This window comes from Lampetra fluviatilis, unplaced genomic scaffold (assembly GCF_964198595.1).
Source record: "Lampetra fluviatilis unplaced genomic scaffold, kcLamFluv1.1 SCAFFOLD_245, whole genome shotgun sequence".
Lineage (NCBI taxonomy): Eukaryota > Metazoa > Chordata > Hyperoartia > Petromyzontiformes > Petromyzontidae > Lampetra > Lampetra fluviatilis.
In genome coordinates this window covers 36,596-54,936 of record NW_027621754.1, presented here as the reverse complement: position 1 = coordinate 54,936, position 18,341 = coordinate 36,596, and the positions used below count along the sequence as shown (strand labels likewise).

The window sequence follows — 18,341 nt, the reverse complement described above, 5'->3', positions numbered from 1 at the left end:
CCACACACACAGCGCGCTAACCACTGCACCACCGCTCCCCACACACACACAATGCGCTAACCACTGCACCACCGCTCCCCACACACACACACACACAGTGCGCTAACCACTGCACCACCGCTCCCCACACACACAGTGCGCTAACCACTGCACCACCGCTCCCCACACACACACAGTGCGCTAACCACTGCACCACCACTCCCCACACACACAGTGCGCTAATCACTGCACCACCACTCCCCACACACACAGTGCGCTAATCACTGCACCACCACTCACCACACACACAGTGCACTAACCACTGCACCACCACTCCCCACACACACACAGTGCGCTAACCACTGCACCACCACTCCCCACACACACAGTGCGCTAATCACTGCACCACCACTCCCCACACACACAGTGCGCTAATCACTGCACCACCACTCCCCACACACACAGTGCACTAACCACTGCACCACCACTCCCCACACACACACACAGTGCGCTAACCACTGCACCACCACTCCCCCACACATAGTGCGCTAACCACTGCACCACCGCTCCCCACACACACAGTGCGCTAACCACTGCACCACCACTCCCCACACACACACAGTGCGCTAACCACTGCACCACCACTCCCCACACACACACAGTGCGCTAATCACTGCACCACCACTCCCCACACACACAGTGCACTAACCACTGCACCACCACTCCCCACACACACACACAGTGCGCTAACCACTGCACCACCACTCCCCCACACATAGTGCGCTAACCACTGCACCACCGCTCCCCACACACACACAGTGCGCTAACCACTGCACCACCACTCCCCACACACACACAGTGCGCTAACCGCTACACCACCGCTCCCCACACACACACAGTGCGCTAACCACTGCACCACCACTCCCCACACACAGTGCGCTAACCGCTACACCACCGCTCCCCACACACACACAGTGCGCTAACCGCTGCGCCACCGCTCCTCACACACACAGTGCACTAACCACTGCACCACCACTCCCCACACACACACACAGTGCGCTAACCGCTGCACCACCGCTCCACACACACACAGTGCGCTAACCACTGCACCTCCGCTCCCCACACACACACACTAACCACTGCACCACCACTCCACACACACACACTAACCACTGCACCACCACTCCCCACACACACTAACCACTGCACCACCGCTCCTCACACACACTAACCACTGCACCACCGCTCCCCACACACACACACACACAACGCGCTAACCGCTGCACCACCGCTCCTCACACACACTCACACCCCACGCTCCCTCCCCTCTCTCCTCCCCTCCTAACAATAGGATCGACACACAGACCCGCTCAGCACCATCACGATCGCCACCTACCCACTCACCCACCACCCACGACCAATCATCACCACCCGTGTGTGGGAGGGGTGGATAAACTCTTCTACCCGTTGTTGTCCAGACCGAGCTCATGGATCTCATCCTGGCGCTCGTCATCGCCCACGCGTCGGCCCTCGAAGGTGATGGGAGACGCGGATGGTTGTGTCGGTGTCTGTGTGTGTCGGTGTCTGTGTGTGTGTGTCTATTGTGTTGTGTGTGTGTGTCAGTGTGTGTCTGTGCGTCAGTGTCTGTGTCTATTATGTGGTGTGTGTGCGTGTCAGTGTGTCGGTGTCTGTGTGTGTGTGTCTATTGTGTGGTGTGTGTGTGTCAGTGTGTGTCTGTTTGTCAGTGTCTGTGTGTGTGTCTATTGTGTGGTGTGTGTGTGTGTCAGTGTGTCGGTGTCTGTGTGTGTGTGTCTATTGTGTGGTGTGTGTATGTCAGTGTGTGTCTGTTTGTCAGTGTCTGTGTGTGTGTCTATTGTGTGGTGTGTGTGTGTGTCAGTGTGTCGGTGTGTGTGTGTCTATTGTGTGTCACTGTGTGTGTCAGTGTGTCAGTGTGTCTCTGTGTGTGTCTATTGTGTGGTGTGGCAGTGTGTCTGTGTGTGTATGTCTGTGTGTCAGTGTGTGTCTGTGTGTCAGTGTTTCAGTGTGTCTCTGTGTGTGGTGTGTCTGTGTGTGTCTGTGTGTGTGTGTCAGTGTGTGTCTGTGTGTCGGTGTCTGTGTGTGTGTGTCTATTGTGTGGTGTGTGTGTCTATTGTGTGGTGTGTCTGTGTGTGTCTGTGTGTGTGTGTCAGTGTGTGTCTGTGTGTCGGTGTCTGTGTGTGTCTATTGTGTGGTGTGTGTGTGTGTCTCTGTGTGTGTGTCGGTGTGTGTGTGTCTATTGTGTGGTGTGTGTGTCAGTGTGTCGGTGTGTCTGTGTGTGTCTGTGTGTGTGTCGGTGTGTCTATTGTGTGGTGTGTGTGTGTGTGTCAGTGTGTGTCTGTGTGTCGGTGTGTCAGTGTGTGTGTGTCTGTGTGTGTCTATTGTGTGGTGTGTCTGTATGTCAGTGTGTCTGTGTGTCAGTGTGTGTCGGTGTGTGTGTGTGTCTATTGTGTGGTGTGTGTGTGTCAGTGTGTCGGTGTGTGTCTGTGTGTGTGTGTCTGTGTGTGTGTCTGTCTGTGTGTGTGTCTGTGTGTGTGTCTGTGTGTGTGTGTGTCTGTCTGTCTGTGTCTGTGTGTATTTGTGTGTGTGTCTGTGTGTGTGTGTCTATTGTTCATTGTGTGTCTGTGTGTGTGTGTCTGTGTGTGTGTCTGTGTGTGTGTGTCTGTGTGTGTCTGTGTGTGTGTCTGTCTGTGTGTGTGTCTGTGTGTCTGTGTGTGTCGGTGTGTCTATTGTGTGGTGTGTGTGTCAGTGTGTGTCTGTGTGTCGGTGTGTCAGTGTGTGTGTGTCAGTGTGTGTCTATTGTGTGGTGTGTCTGTATGTCAGTGTGTCTGTGTGTCAGTGTGTGTCGGTGTGTGTGTGTGTCTATTGTGTGGTGTGTGTGTGTCAGTGTGTCGGTGTGTGTCTGTGTGTGTGTCTGTCTGTGTGTGTGTCTGTCTGTGTGTGTGTCTGTGTGTGTGTCTGTGTGTGTGTGTCTGTCTGTCTGTGTCTGTGTGTATTTGTGTGTGTGTCTGTGTGTGTGTGTCTATTGTTCATTGTGTGTCTGTGTGTGTGTGTCTGTGTGTGTGTCTGTGTGTGTGTGTCTGTGTGTGTGTCTGTGTGTGTGTCTGTCTGTGTGTCTGTGTGTGTCTGTGTGTATCTGTGTGTGTGTCTGTGTGTGTTTGTATGTGTATCTGTGTGTGTCTTTTTCTGTCTGTGTGTGTGTCTATTGTGTGTGTCAGTGTGTGTTTGGCAGTGTGTGGTGTGTCAGTGTGTGTGTCTGTGTGTGTGTGTGTCTATTGTGTGTGTCAGTGTGTGTGTGGCAGTGTGTGGTGTGTCTGTGTGTGTCGGTGTGTCTGTGTGTGTGTGTTTATTGTGTGTGTCGGTGTCTGTGTGTGTGTGTCAGTGTGTCTGTGTGTGTGTGTCTATTGTTTATTGTGTGTCTGTGTGTATATCTGTGTTTGTCTGTGTGTGGTGGTATTGGTAGTGGTGGTTGTGGTAGTTGTGGTAGTTGTGGTGGTTGTGGTAGTTGTGGTGGTTGTGGTATTGGTTGTGGTGGTTGTGGTGGTTGTAGTGGTATTGGTTGTGGTGGTAGTTGTGGTAGTTGTGGTAGTTGTGGTAGTTTTCGTGGTGGTTGTGATGGTTGTTGTGGTTGTTGTGGTGGTAGTGGAGGTCGTTGTGGTAGTGGAGGTAGTTATGGTAGTTGTGGTGGTTGTGGTGGTGGTTGTAGTGGTTGTTGTTGTGGTTGTTGTGGTTGTTGTTGTGGTGGTTGTGGTTGTGGTGCTGCTAACAAGCTCAGCGCTTGCCCCTGCACCCCTCCTGCGCTGAGCTACCTGGGGGACCTTTGCGTGTATAGCACCACGTGGGAGGGGTGGGCGGGGCTAGAGGTAAGTGTGCGGGGCTTAGAGGTAAGTGGGCGGGGCTAGAGGTGAGTGGGCGGGGCTAGAGGTAAGTGTGCGGGGCTTAGAGGTAAGTGGGCGGGGCTAGAGGTGAGTGGGCGGGGCTAGATGTAAGTGTGCGGGGCTTAGAGGTAAGTGGGCGGGGCTAGAGGTGAGTAGGCGGGGCTAGAGGTAAGTGGGCTGAGCTAGAGGTACGCGGGCGGGGCTAGAGGTGACTGGGCGGGGCTAGAGGTAAGTGGGCGTGGCTAAGGGTGATGGGAGCCGTGGGTGGGCGGGGCTATAGGTAAGTGGGCGGGGCTAAGGAGGGATAGGGGGTAGGGGCCGGTCACGTGACTGGGATTCACCCCCACCACGTGAAAATGGAATCGATTTGCAGTCTCTGTGGGATATACGGGGGTGGCGATAATTAATTAATTAATAGCCACCCCTTTAACTGGCCCACGTGGTGCATAGAGGCCGTGTCGGAGACACTGAGAGCCTGGGTCTGGGTGTCCCTCTCTCTCAGGGGGTTCACGATGGCCGTGTCAGAGACACTGAGAGCCTGGGTCTGGGTGTCTCTCTCTCAGGGGGTTCACGATGGCCGTGTCGGAGACACTGAGATCCTGGGTCTGGGTGTCTCTCTCTCAGGGGGTTCACGATGGCCGTGTCAGAGACACTGAGAGCCTGGGTCTGGGTGTCTCTCTCTCTCAGGGGGTTCACGATGGCCGTGTCGGAGACACTGAGAGCCTGGGTCTGGGTGTCTCTCTCAGGGGGTTCACGATGGCCGTGTCAGAGACACTGAGAGCCTGGGTCTGGGTGTCTCTCTCAGGGGGTTCACGATGGCCGTGTCAGAAACACTGAGAGCCTGGGTCTGGGTGTCTCTCTCAGGGGGTTCACGATGGCCGTGTCAGAGACACTGAGAGCCTGGGTCTGGGTGTCTCTCTCTCTCAGGGGGTTCACGATGGCCGTGTCGGAGACACTGAGAGCCTGGGTCTGGGTGTCTCTCTCTCAGGGGGTTCACGATGGCCGTGTCAGAGACACTGAGAGCCTGGGTCTGGGTCTCTCTCTCTCAGGGGGTTCACGATGGTCGTGTCGGAGACACTGAGAGCCTGGGTCTGGGTGTCTCTCTCAGGGGGTTCACGATGGTCGTGTCGGAGACACTGAGAGCCTGGGTCTGGGTGTCTCTCTCAGGGGGTTCACGATGGTCGTGTCGGAGACACTGAGAGCCTGGGTCTGGGTGTCTCTCTCAGGGGGTTCACGATGGTCGTGTCGGAGACACTGAGAGCCTGGGTCTGGGTGTCTCTCTCAGGGGGTTCACGATGGTCGTGTCGGAGACACTGAGAGCCTGGGTCTGGGTGTCTCTCTCAGGGGGTTCACGATGGCCGTGTCAGAGACACTGAGAGCCTGGGTCTGGGTGTCTCTCTCTCTCAGGGGGTTCACGATGGCCGTGTCGGAGACACTGAGAGCCTGGGTCTGGGTGTCTCTCTCAGGGGGTTCACGATGGCCGTGTCAGAGACACTGAGAGCCTGGGTCTGGGTGTCTCTCTCTCTCAGGGGGTTCACGATGGCCGTGTCAGAGACACTGAGAGCCTGGGTCTGGGTGTCTCTCTCTCTCAGGGGGTTCACGATGGCCGTGTCTGAGACACTGAGAGCCTGGGTCTGGGTGTCTCTCTCTCTCTCTCAGGGGGTTCACAATGGCCGTGTCGGAGACACTGAGAGCCTGGGTCTGGGTGTCTCTCTCTCTCAGGGGGTTCACGATGGCCGTGTCGGAGACACTGAGAGCCTGGGTCTGGGTGTCTCTCTCTCTCAGGGGGTTCACGATGGCCGTGTCGGAGACACTGAGAGCCTGGGTCTGGGTGTCTCTCTCAGGGGGTTCACGATGGCCGTGTCAGAGACACTGAGAGCCTGGGTCTGGGTGTCTCTCTCTCTCAGGGGGTTCACGATGGCCGTGTCGGAGATACTGAGAGCCTGGGTCTGGGTGTCTCTCTCTCTCAGGGGGTTCACGATGGCCGTGTCGGAGACACTGAGAGCCTGGGTCTGGGTGTCTCTCTCTCTCAGGGGGTTCACGATGGCCGTGTCGGAGACACTGAGAGCCTGGGTCTGGGTGTCTCTCTCTCTCAGGGGGTTCACGATGGCCGTGTCGGAGACACTGAGAGCCTGGGTCTGGGTGTCTCTCTCAGGGGGTTCACGATGGCCGTGTCAGAGACACTGAGAGCCTGGGTCTGGGTGTCTCTCTCTCTCAGGGGGTTCACGATGGCCGTGTCGGAGATACTGAGAGCCTGGGTCTGGGTGTCTCTCTCTCTCAGGGGGTTCACGATGGCCGTGTCGGAGACACTGAGAGCCTGGGTCTGGGTGTCTCTCTCTCTCAGGGGGTTCACGATGGCCGTGTCGGAGACACTGAGAGCCTGGGTCTGGGTGTCTCTCTCTCTCAGGGGGTTCACGATGGCCGTGTCGGAGACACTGAGAGCCTGGGTCTGGGTGTCTCTCTCAGGGGGTTCACGATGGCCGTGTCAGAGACACTGAGAGCCTGGGTCTGGGTGTCTCTCTCTCTCAGGGGGTTCACGATGGCCGTGTCGGAGATACTGAGAGCCTGGGTCTGGGTGTCTCTCTCTCTCAGGGGGTTCACGATGGCCGTGTCGGAGACACTGAGAGCCTGGGTCTGGGTGTCTCTCTCTCTCAGGGGGTTCACGATGGCCGTGTCGGAGATACTGAGAGCCTGGGTCTGGGTGTCTCTCTCTCTCAGGGGGTTCACGATGGCCGTGTCAGAGACACTGAGAGCCTGGGTCTGGGTGTTTCAGGGGGTTCACGATGGCCGTGTCAGAGACACTGAGAGCCTGGGTCTGGGGGTCTCTCTCTCTCAGGGGGTTCACGATGGCCGTGTCAGAGACACTGAGAGCCTGGGTCTGGGTGTCTCTCTCTCAGGGGGTTCACGATGGCCGTGTCGGAGACACTGAGAGCCTGGGTCTGGGGGTCTCTCTCTCTCAGGGGGTTCACGATGGCCGTGTCAGAGACACTGAGAGCCTGGGTCTGGGTGTCTCTCTCAGGGGGTTCACGATGGCCGTGTCAGAGACACTGAGAGCCTGGGTCTGGGGGTCTCTCTCAGGGGGTTCACGATGGTCGTGTCGGAGACACTGAGAGCCTGGGTCTGGGTGTCTCTCTCTCTCAGCGGGTTCACGATGGTCGTGTCGGAGACACTGAGAGCCTGGGTCTGGGTGTCTCTCTCTCAGGGGGTTCACGATGGCCGTGTCAGAGACACTGAGAGCCTGGGTCTGGGTGTCTCTCTCTCTCAGGGGGTTCACGATGGCCGTGTCGGAGACACTGAGAGCCTGGGTCTGGGTGTCTCTCTCTCTCAGGGGGTTCACGATGGCCGTGTCAGAGACACTGAGAGCCTGGGTCTGGGTGTCTCTCTCAGGGGGTTCACGATGGCCGTGTCAGAGACACTGAGAGCCTGGGTCTGGGTGTCTCTCTCTCTCAGGGGGTTCACGATGGCCGTGTCAGAGACACTGAGAGCCTGGGTCTGGGTGTCTCTCTCAGGGGGTTCACGATGGCCGTGTCAGAGACACTGAGAGCCTGGGTCTGGGTGTCTCTCTCTCTCAGGGGGTTCACGATGGCCGTGTCGGAGATACTGAGAGCCTGGGTCTGGGTGTCTCTCTCTCTCAGGGGGTTCACGATGGCCGTGTCAGAGACACTGAGAGCCTGGGTCTGGGTGTTTCAGGGGGTTCACGATGGCCGTGTCAGAGACACTGAGAGCCTGGGTCTGGGGGTCTCTCTCTCTCAGGGGGTTCACGATGGCCGTGTCAGAGACACTGAGAGCCTGGGTCTGGGTGTCTCTCTCTCAGGGGGTTCACGATGGCCGTGTCGGAGACACTGAGAGCCTGGGTCTGGGGGTCTCTCTCTCTCAGGGGGTTCACGATGGCCGTGTCAGAGACACTGAGAGCCTGGGTCTGGGTGTCTCTCTCAGGGGGTTCACGATGGCCGTGTCAGAGACACTGAGAGCCTGGGTCTGGGTGTCTCTCTCAGGGGGTTCACGATGGCCGTGTCAGAGACACTGAGAGCCTGGGTCTGGGGGTCTCTCTCAGGGGGTTCACGATGGCCGTGTCAGAGACACTGAGAGCCTGGGTCTGGGTGTCTCTCTCAGGGGGTTCACGATGGCCGTGTCAGAGACACTGAGAGCCTGGGTCTGGGTGTCTCTCTCAGGGGGTTCACGATGGCCGTGTCAGAGACACTGAGAGCCTGGGTCTGGGGGTCTCTCTCAGGGGGTTCACGATGGCCGTGTCAGAGACACTGAGAGCCTGGGTCTGGGTGTCTCTCTCAGGGGGTTCACGATGGCCGTGTCAGAGACACTGAGAGCCTGGGTCTGGGTGTCTCTCTCAGGGGGTTCACGATGGCCGTGTCAGAGACACTGAGAGCCTGGGTCTGGGTGTCTCTCTCAGGGGGTTCACGATGGCCGTGTCAGAGACACTGAGAGCCTGGGTCTGGGTGTCTCTCTCAGGGGGTTCACGATGGCCGTGTCAGAGACACTGAGAGCCTGGGTCTGGGTGTCTCTCTCAGGGGGTTCACGATGGCCGTGTCTGAGACACTGAGAGCCTGGGTCTGGGTGTCTCTCTCAGGGGGTTCACGATGGCCGTGTCTGAGACACTGAGAGCCTGGGTCTGGGTGTCTCTCTCAGGGGGTTCACGATGGCCGTGTCTGAGACACTGAGAGCCTGGGTCTGGGTGTTTCAGGGGGTTCACGATGGACAATAACTTTATCGCTCCTCCAGCACAAATACTCATTCTGGAGACGCTGCTGCTGATGATGTTGCTGATGATGCTGCTGATGATGATGATGTTGATGCTGCTGAGGATACTGCTGCTGATGATGCTGATGATGATGCTGATGATGCTGCTGCTGCTGCGGCTGATGATGATGCTGATGATGCTGATGCTGCTGATGATGCTGATGCTGCTGATGACGCTCCTGCTGCTGCTGATGATGATGATGCTGCTGATGATGATGATGCTGCTGTTACTGCTGATGCAGCTACTGCTGCTAAGAATACTGCTGCTGATGCTGATGCTGCTGATGTTACTGTTGATGATGCTGATGATGCTGCTGATGCTGATGATGCTGCTGATGATGCTGGTTATGATGCTGATGATGATGCTGATGATGCTGATGATGCTGCTGATGTTACTGCTGATGCAGCTACTGCTGCTGGAATCTCTGGAGAGAGAGCGAGCACATGGGACACGTGGAGGGTGGGAGGAGGAGGAGGTGGAGGAGGAGGTGGAGGAGGTGGAGGAGGTGGAGGGGGAAGTGGAGGAGGAGGAGGTGGAGGAGGAGGAGGGGGAGGAGGAGGAGGTGGAGGAGGAGGAGGTGGAGGTGGAGGAGGTGGAGGAGGTGGAGAAGGAGGAGGTGGAGGAGGAGGGGGAGGAGGTGGAGGAGGAGGAGGAGGTGGAGGAGGAGGTGGAGGAGGAGGGGGAGGAGGTGGAGGAGGAGGAGGAGGAGGAGGAGGAGGAGGTGGAGGAGGTGGAGGAGGGGGAGGAGGTGGAGGAGGTGGAGGAGGTGGAGGAGGAGGTGGAGGAGGAGGGGGGGAGGAGGGGGGGAGGAGGTGGAGGAGGTGGAGGAGGAGGAGGAGGTGGAGGAGGAGGAGGAGGTGGAGGAGGTGGAGGTGGAGGAGGTGGAGGAGGTGGAGGAGGTGGAGGAGGAGGAGGTGGAGCAGGTGGAGGTGGAGGAGGAGGTGGAGGAGGGGGAGGTGGAGGAGGTGGAGGTGGAGAAGGAGGAGGTGGAGGGGGAGGTGGAGGAGGTGGTGGAGGAGGAGGTGGAGGAGGGTGGAGGAGGGGGGTGGAGGGGGGGTTTGGTGCTGATGGGGGGGAGCGAGCGTTGTCGTGGTAACGGTCGCCATGCGTGATGGGGGGAGGGGTTCTCTTTGGGTCGTTAGGGGCGCGGGAGGGGGTGGTGGGGGAGGGGAGTGGGGGAGGGGGTGGTGATGGGGAGGGGTGATGGGGGAGGGGTGATGTGGTGATGGGGGAGGGGGGTGATGGGGGAAGGGGGTGATGGGGAGGGTCTGGGGGTGTAATTAGCATCACAAATTAGGGTGCCCAGCAACCACAAGCGACGATACTGAGAATGATGGCTTCAGTGTCTGTCAGTGTGTGTGTGTGTGTCACTGTGTGTGTGTGTGTGTCAGTGTGTGTGTGTGTGTGTCACTGTGTGTGTGTGTGTGTCAGTGTGTGTGTGTGTCAGTGTGTGTGTGTGTCACTGTGTGTGTGTCAGTGTGTGTGTCACTGTGTGTCACTGTGTGTGTGTGTGTGTCAGTGTGTGTGTCAGTGTGTGTGTGTGTCACTGTGTGTGTGTGTGTGTGTCAGTGTGTGTGTGTGTGTCAGTGTGTGTGTCAGTGTGTGTGTGTGTGTGTCAGTGTGTGTGTGTCACTGTGTGTGTGTGTGTGTGTCAGTGTGTGTGTGTGTCACTGTGTGTGTGTGTGTCAGTGTGTGTGTGTGTGTCACTGTGTGTGTGTGTGTCAGTGTGTGTGTCACTGTGTGTGTCACTGTGTGTGTGTGTCAGTGTGTGTGTCAGTGTGTGTGTGTGTGTCACTGTGTGTGTGTGTGTCAGTGTGTGTGTGTGTGTCACTGTGTGTGTCACTGTGTGTGTCAGTGTGTGTGTGTGTCAGTGTGTGTGTGTCACTGTGTGTGTGTCAGTGTGTGTGTGTGTGTCACTGTGTGTGTGTGTGTCAGTGTGTGTGTCAGTGTGTGTGTCACTGTGTGTGTCACTGTGTGTGTGTGTGTCAGTGTGTGTGTTTCACTGTGTGTGTGTGTGTGTCAGTGTGTGTGTGTGTGTCAGTGTGTGTGTGTGTGTCACTGTGTGTGTGTCAGTGTGTGTGTGTGTCACTGTGTGTGTGTGTGTGTCAGTGTGTGTGTGTGTGTCACTGTGTGTGTGTGTGTCAGTGTGTGTGTCAGTGTGTGTGTCAGTGTGTGTCCGTGTGTCAGTGTGTCAGTGTGTGTGTCAGTGTCTGTGTGTCAGTGTCTGTGTGTGTCAGTGTGTGTGTGTAAGTCTCTGAGTGTGTCTGTGTGTCGGTGTGTGTGTGTTAGTCTCTGAGTGTGTCGGTGTGTGTCAGTGTGTGTCAGTGTGTGTGTGTCAGTGTGTGTGTGTCAGTGTGTGTGTGTCAGTGTGTGTGTCTGTGTGTGTGGGGAGCAGTGGTTAGCGTACTGTGTGTGTGTGGGGAGCGGTGGTGTAGTGGTTAGCGCACTGTGTGTGTGTGTGTGGGGAGTCGTGGTGCAGTGGTTAGCGCACTGTGTGTGTGTGTGGGGAGCGGTGGTGCAGTGGTTAGCGCACTGTGTGTGTGTGTGGGGAGCGGTGGTGCAGTGGTTAGCGCACTGTGTGTGTGAGTGGGGAGCGGTGGTGCAGTGGTTAGCGCACAGTGTGTGTGGGGAGCGGTGGTGCAGTTGTTAGCGCACTGTGTGTGTGTGTGGGGAGTGGTGGTGCAGTGGTTAGCACACTGTGTGTGTGTGTGGGGAGCGGTGGTGCAGTGATTAGCGCACTGTGTGTGTGTGTGGGGGGCGGTGGTGCAGTGGTTAGCGCACTATGTGTGTGTGTGTGTGGGGAGCGGTGGTGCAGTGGTTAGCGCACTGTGCGTGGGTAAATGAGTGAGTGGGTTGGTGGATGGGTGAGTGGGCAGATGAGTGAGTAAGTGTGTGGGTGAGTGTGTAGGTGAGTGTGTAGGTGAGTGAGTAAGTGTGTGGGTGAGTGAGTGTGTAGGTGAATGTGTAGGTGAGTAAGTGTGTAGGTGAGTGTGTAGTTGAGTGTGTAGGTGAGTGTGTAAGTGAGTGTGTAGGTGAGCGAGTGTAATTAGGTGTGTGTAGGTTAGCGAGTGTAATTAGGTGTGTGTAGGTGAGTGTGTAGGTGAGAGTGGGTGAGTGTGTAGGTGAGGTGTGAGTGAGTGAGTGTGTAGGTGAGTGTGTAGGTCAGTGAGTGAGTGTGTAGGTGAGCGAGTGTAGTTAGGAGTGTGTAGGTGAGTGTGTGGTTGAGTGTGTGAGTGTGTAGGTGAGCGAGTGTAGGTGAGTGTGTAGGTGAGAATGGGTGAGTGTGTAGGTGAGTGTGTAGGTGAGGGTGTGAGTGAGTGTGTAGGTGAGAGTGGGTGAGTGTGTAGGTGAGAGTGGGTGAGTGTGTAGGTGAGGGTGTGAGTGAGTGAGTGTGTAGGTGAGCGAGTGTAGTTAGGAGTGTGTAGGTGAGTGTGTGGTTGAGTGTGTGAGTGTGTAGGTGAGCGAGTGTAGGTGAGTGTGTAGGTGAGAATGGGTGAGTGTGTAGGTGAGTGTGTAGGTGAGGGTGTGAGTGAGTGTGTAGGTGAGAGTGGGTGAGTGTGTAGGTGAGAGTGGGTGAGTGTGTAGGTGAGGGTGTGAGTGAGTGAGTGTGTAGGTGAGCGAGTGTAGTTAGGAGTGTGTAGGTGAGTGTGTGGTTGAGTGTGTAAGTGAGTGTGTAGGTGAGCAAGTGAGTGTGTAGGTGAGCGAGTGTAATTAGGTGTGTGTAGGTGAGCGAGTGTAGTTAGGTGTGTGTAGGTGAGTGTGTAGGTGAGTGTGTAGGTGAGAGTGGGTGAGTGTGTAGGTGAGGTGTGAGTGAGTGAGTGTGTAGGTGAGTGTGTAGGTCAGTGAGTGAGTGTGTAGGTTAGCGAGTGTAGTTAGGAGTGTGTAGGTGAGTGTGGTTGAGTGTGTGAGTGTGTAGGTGAGCAAGTGAGTGTGTAGGTGAGCGAGTGTAATTAGGAGTGTGTAGGTGAGTGTGGTTGAGTGTGTGAGTGTGTAGGTGAGCGAGTGTAGTTAGGTGTGTGTAGGTGAGTGTGTAGGTGAGTGTGTAGGTGAGAGTGGGTGAGTGTGTAGGTGAGGTGTGAGTGAGTGAGTGTGTAGGTGAGTGTGTAGGTCAGTGAGTGAGTGTGTAGGTTAGCGAGTGTAGTTAGGAGTGTGTAGGTGAGTGTGGTTGAGTGTGTGAGTGTGTAGGTGAGCGAGTGTAGGTGAGTGTGTAGGTGAGAATGGGTGAGTGTGTAGGTGAGTGTGTAGGTGAGTGTGTAGGTGAGGGTGTGAGTGAGTGTGTAGGTGAGAGTGGGTGAGTGTGTAGGTGAGAGTGGGTGAGTGTGTAGGTGAGGGTGTGAGTGAGTGTGTAGGTGAGTGTGTAGGTGAGCGAGTGTAGTTAGGAGTGTGTAGGTGAGTGTGTGGTTGAGTGTGTAAGTGAGTGTGTAGGTGAGCAAGTGAGTGTGTAGGTGAGCGAGTGTAATTAGGTGTGTGTAGGTGAGCGAGTGTAGTTAGGTGTGTGTAGGTGAGTGTGGTTGAGTGTGTGAGTGTGTAGGTGAGCGAGTGTAGGTGAGTGTGTAGGTGAGAATGGGTGAGTGTGTAGGTGAGTGTGTAGGTGAGTGTGTAGGTGAGGGTGTGAGTGAGTGTGTAGGTGAGAGTGGGTGAGTGTGTAGGTGAGAGTGGGTGAGTGTGTAGGTGAGGGTGTGAGTGAGTGTGTAGGTGAGTGTGTAGGTGAGTGTGTGAGTGTGTAGGTGAGAGTGGGTGAGTGTGTAGGTGAGGGTGTGAGTGAGTGAGTGTGTAAGTGAGTGTGTAGGTGAGCGAGTGTAGTTAGGAGTGTGTAGGTGAGTGTGTGGTTGAGTGTGTAAGTGAGTGTGTAGGTGAGCGAGTGTAGTTAGGAGTGTGTAGGTGAGTGTGTAGGTGAGCGAGTGTAGTTAGGAGTGTGTAGGTGAGTGTGTGGTTGAGTGTGTAAGTGAGTGTGTAGGTGAGCAAGTGAGTGTGTAGGTGAGCGAGTGTAATTAGGTGTGTGTAGGTGAGCGAGTGTAGTTAGGTGTGTGTAGGTGAGTGTGTAGGTGAGTGTGTAGGTGAGAGTGGGTGAGTGTGTAGGTGAGGTATGAGTGAGTGAGTGTGTAGGTGAGAGTGTGTAGGTCAGTGAGTGAGTGTATAGGTGAGCGAGTGTAGTTAGGAGTGTGTAGGTGAGTGTGTGGTTGAGTGTGTGAGTGTGTAGGTGAGCGAGTGTAGGTGAGTGTGTAGGTGAGAATGGGTGAGTGTGTAGGTGAGAGTGTAGGTGAGTGTGTAGGTGAGGGTGTGAGTGAGTGTGTAGGTGAGAGTTGGTGAGTGTGTAGGTGAGGGTGTGAGTGAGTGAGTGTGTAAGTGAGTGTGTAGGTGAGCGAGTGTAGTTAGGAGTGTGTAGGTGAGTGTGTGGTTGAGTGTGTAAGTGAGTGTGTAGGTGAGCAAGTGAGTGTGTAGGTGAGCGAGTGTAGGTGAGTGTGTAGGTGAGTGTGTAGGCAATAACAACCCCCTACCTCATGGGACCTCCTTTGCCAGTACCAAAATATACTAATAGGGGTTTCCCCTTTTTTCTGGCAACAAAACTGACACCTTTTGCAAGGAATCATGCTTACACTAACCACAATACTTGCAGTCAAATGCAAACAATACTCTGATAATGTGTGCATTGTCCTTGAAACTGATTGGTCCACACCAGAGAAAGCTGTCTATGGTGTGGACCAATCAATTTCAAAGACAATGCATACATTGTCAGAGTAAATTATAAGAGTATTGTTTTTTGTTTGCATTTCACTGCAAGTATTGTGGTTAATGTAAGCATGATTCCTTGCAAAATAACCTCCTACCTCCTCGCGGTGCCGGATAGGCAACGCTGTCGTGGACAGTGCTGTGGGGGGGAGGGCCAATTCCGATTGGCCCTCTCCCCTCATGGCGTCTGTGACCACCACAGCGGCTAAATGGGGGCTCTGGACGGGTGCGGGCGGATGGTAACCCCTCCACCTTTGCATATATTACCACTAAACTACGACTAAAATATCTAACTAATAAGCTTGTGCCAGAGGCCCCGGGGGGACAGGCGTCTGTGACGTCTCCTGGCCAAACCCCATTTGGCGGAGCCAGGAGATTGAATCTTCACCCTCGGGGCTCCTCCAGAAACAAGAACAAGCCACTACGGGTGGCCACGTGGAATGTTCGAACGCTCACTGCGGAGGAGAGGATGCCACTCCTCTGTCGAGAGCTGGACCGGTACCGCCTGGATCTCTGTGGCATTCAGGAGGTCCGGTGGACCGGCTCTGGCTCCTGCCACCATGAGGGGTGGACAGTCCTCTACTCGGGGCAGGAGACTGCCAAACAACAGGGTGTGGCTCTTCTTCTGCACAAATGAATTAAGGGGGCGTGGGAGCGTGGCGGTGAGGTGTGGGAAGCTGTAAGCCCCAGGATACTTTGGGTTCACCATCCCATCAACCGGAGGCGAGGAGTGGTGGTCGTGGTTACTTATGCCCCCACTGAAGACGAACATCTGTGGAGGGATGCAGGCAAGGCCAATGAGTCAGATGCCTTCCATGACCTCCTGTAACAGGTGCTGGCTACAGTGGCCCCTCAGGATAGAGTCATCTTGTTGGGTGACTTCAATGTCCGAGTTGGACATGATGCTGGCACCTGGTCTGGAGTGATTGGAAGGCATGGGCCAGATCAGCTCAATAACAACGGTAGGAGGCTGCTAGATTTTTTAGCAGCCTTGTGATTACCAACACGCTGTTCCGGCATCGGTGCATCCACACAACATCATGGATGCATGCCGGGTCCAAGCAAAAACATCTGATGGACGATGTAATGACGGAACAGCAGATGCGGGCCCATGTCCTTGACATCAGGACCTACCGTGGGGCTGATCTGACCTCTGACCATCGACTAGTCATTTGTAAGATGCACCTGCCATTCTTCCACTCCGGTGGTGGGTGTACACCCAGGACCCCATTGAAAACCCTTAGTGGCCTGGTCTCAGTTAGCTGATGAAAGTTGCAAGCGAGAATTTCATCATCGCTTGCGGCTGGGGTTGGCATCGTCCCCCACTCCTCCTGATGTCGAGGGTAAATGGGCGAGGTTTAGGACTGTGACTCATGCAGCTGCAATGGCTGCTTTGGGTACACGGTCCAGACCTCCCCAGAGACCCTGGCTGACAGAGGTGTTCAGGATGGTTGAGAAAAAGCGACAGGCCCACTCTCATCGGCTACAGCATCCCACGTCGGAGAATGATGCGGCTTGCCACAGTCTTTGCTCAGTGGCCCGCGATCGCGAAAATCGCTCTTTAATTCCATCAAAAAAGTAACTTACAGCGCCACACCTATTACCATCATTAGGGGAAAGAACGGTGATCCAATCTCCGACCCCCAGGAACAGGTTTGCAGATATGCTGAGCATTTCTGTGAGCTCCTGGGGGAGGGGACATCCCTCAGCCTGGAAAAGAACGTGGCACAAAGTGGGGATGACCCTGCTGAGGCTGCGGTGCCTCAAATATTGGAGGAGGAAGTCACCCCCTGTGAGTGGCTGGCTGAGGTGCCATCCGTTGAAGAATTACTGAACGCGATCCGGAGTCTAAGACCAGGAAAAGCACCGGGCAGAGATGATCTCCCAAGCGAATTGCTGAGGGAGGGTGGCGTTTGTGCACAGACTGCCCTATATGACATCATAACAACAATCTGGACCACTAGACGGGTTCTGCAGGATTGGAAGGGTGCTCATTCGCTCACCCACACACTCACTCATACAACAACAACCGCCATTCGCCACTAAGTGGCGGTGACGTCACCACGACGCTTGTGCCAGGCCATGTGCACCTTGAGGCCACGTGAAGTGTCGAACGCCCGCTGGCAGGAGGTCACAGGGCAGACCCAGGTGCCATGGGTCGACTGACTGAGATGACCGAGATGACTGGCTGATGCACCACCTGTGCCCCCTACTGTGCCAACTTGCTGTGCTTTAGCCACCCGGCGCTCCGCTCGTTGTTGTGAGCGTCGCTCCTCCGCCCTCCGTTGTTGTTGGAGGGCGACTGCCTCCAACTGCCCAGTAGCGTCCTTCACGAGCCTCCTCCACAGAGGCCGATCTTGACACCGCTGGTACCAGTCATCGGCAAGTCCACTCAGCTCCACGTCCTCCTGTACCACATCACTCCATCTCTTCTCTAGCCCGTTCTGCGCCAGTTTAGCCCCCTCGATCCGGCCGAACAAAAGCTGTTTAGGCATGCGGTGGCTGGGCATGCGGGCAACATGACCCAGCCAATGCAGCCTTGCCTGCCGGAGGAGCTCACCGATGGGACTTTGTCCAGATCTTTCGATGATTTGTAAGCTCCTCACACAATCCAGCCTGTTTAAACCCAGGATGGATCGTAGGCAGGCCAGCCTAAATGTTTCTAACCGGCGAAGATGCTCCATTAGGGGGGTCCACGTTTCGCAAGCGTAGAGAAGGGAGGGAATGACCGTGGCCGAGAAGACCTGAAGCTTCGTGCGGAGCAACAGACCAGGCAGCTTCCACACAGCGTTACGCAACCGATGCAAAGATGATGCCGCTCGACTGATTCAGAGTGAGACCTCTGCTGTTAATCCGGAGCCGGTCATGAGCACACTGCCCAGGTATGGGAAACTCTCCACTCTCTCAATAACTGCCCCATCACTGATTGGGAGTTGTGGCGGTGGAGTGTCCGATGGTACAAAATACCCAGGCAGGTGCTTAGTTTTGGTGGGGCTGATTGTAAGGCCCCACCTCTTAGTGGCACGCTCCAGTTTCAGAAGAAGCGTCTCCAACTCCTCCTCTGAATGAGCAGCTATTACCAAATCATCAGCATACATAACGTGGTTGACCAATAGGGAGCCATCCCTTGACCGCACCCGGGCATCGATCAGCCTCCCATTGTATCTGTGTAGAGGTGTAATTGTGTATGGGAGCGGATGGCAACAAACACAAGGGGCGTGGTTAGGGCCGGACACATAGGAGGTGGCCACACCGACGTCCGCACCTGCATCCCCCACGGGCCCCTCCCGGGGGGGCCGCGGACTATAAGAGGGGGTGAGCCGGAGGGCTCGAGGTCGAGGTATCAGCTTTAACCAGCGAAGACGGAAGACCAGCTAGCATAGGCCCCGGAGCTCCCCTGGCTCGCTGTCCTTATCAGGGCCGACCAGGGCAAGCCGGTGGCGTGGCCCCGAGAGCCCAGACTGACGAGCAGGTCTGGGAACTCAGGGGGGTCGGATCCCAGCTTGACCAGGGCTGGGACAGGTAGCCTCCCCTAGCTCCCTAGTGGAGGACTTGGGCTTAGGTTAGCGGGGCTTAGATGTTGTGTCTCCCTGTTAGCCGAGTAAGGGGACGTTACCCCTTAGGTCCTGTGTATACTCGCTAACTGTATACAAGTTGTGTTAATAAATAAGTGTGCCTCCGATCCCGTCGTCAAGCCTCCTGAGTAATTACTACATCTGGTGTCAGAAGTAAAACGTCCAAAGATGGACACACGAGGGACGACACGTACCAGGGAGTCGGAGAGGGAGGACACCGCGGCCGAATCACCACCAGAGATGGCCGAGGTCGGATCGGAGCAGCCGGGGCCGAGTACACCCGCGCCGCTACGACAGGAGGGGGGGGATGCGTCGGCCGAGGGACTTCGGCTGGCTCACTCCCGCCTGGCGGAGCTGCTCTACGCCGCGGCCGCCGTGTTGGAGGAG

At 56.0% G+C, this 18,341-nt stretch overlaps 1 protein-coding gene across 1 annotated transcript in view; it reads left to right on the top strand.

Moving 5' to 3' along the window:
* Positions 1-1,466: 1,466 nt before the first annotated feature.
* The window catches only part of LOC144955657 (ephrin type-B receptor 1-like), a gene marked incomplete at its 3' end in the record, with an annotated part of 33,731 nt that continues 16,856 nt past the window's right edge, over positions 1,467-18,341 (top strand). Inside the window, exon 1 of the mRNA XM_078885818.1 lies at positions 1,467-1,515. Within this exon, the coding sequence (XP_078741944.1) occupies positions 1,467-1,515 (49 nt within the window). The remainder of the gene's footprint in view (positions 1,516-18,341) is intronic.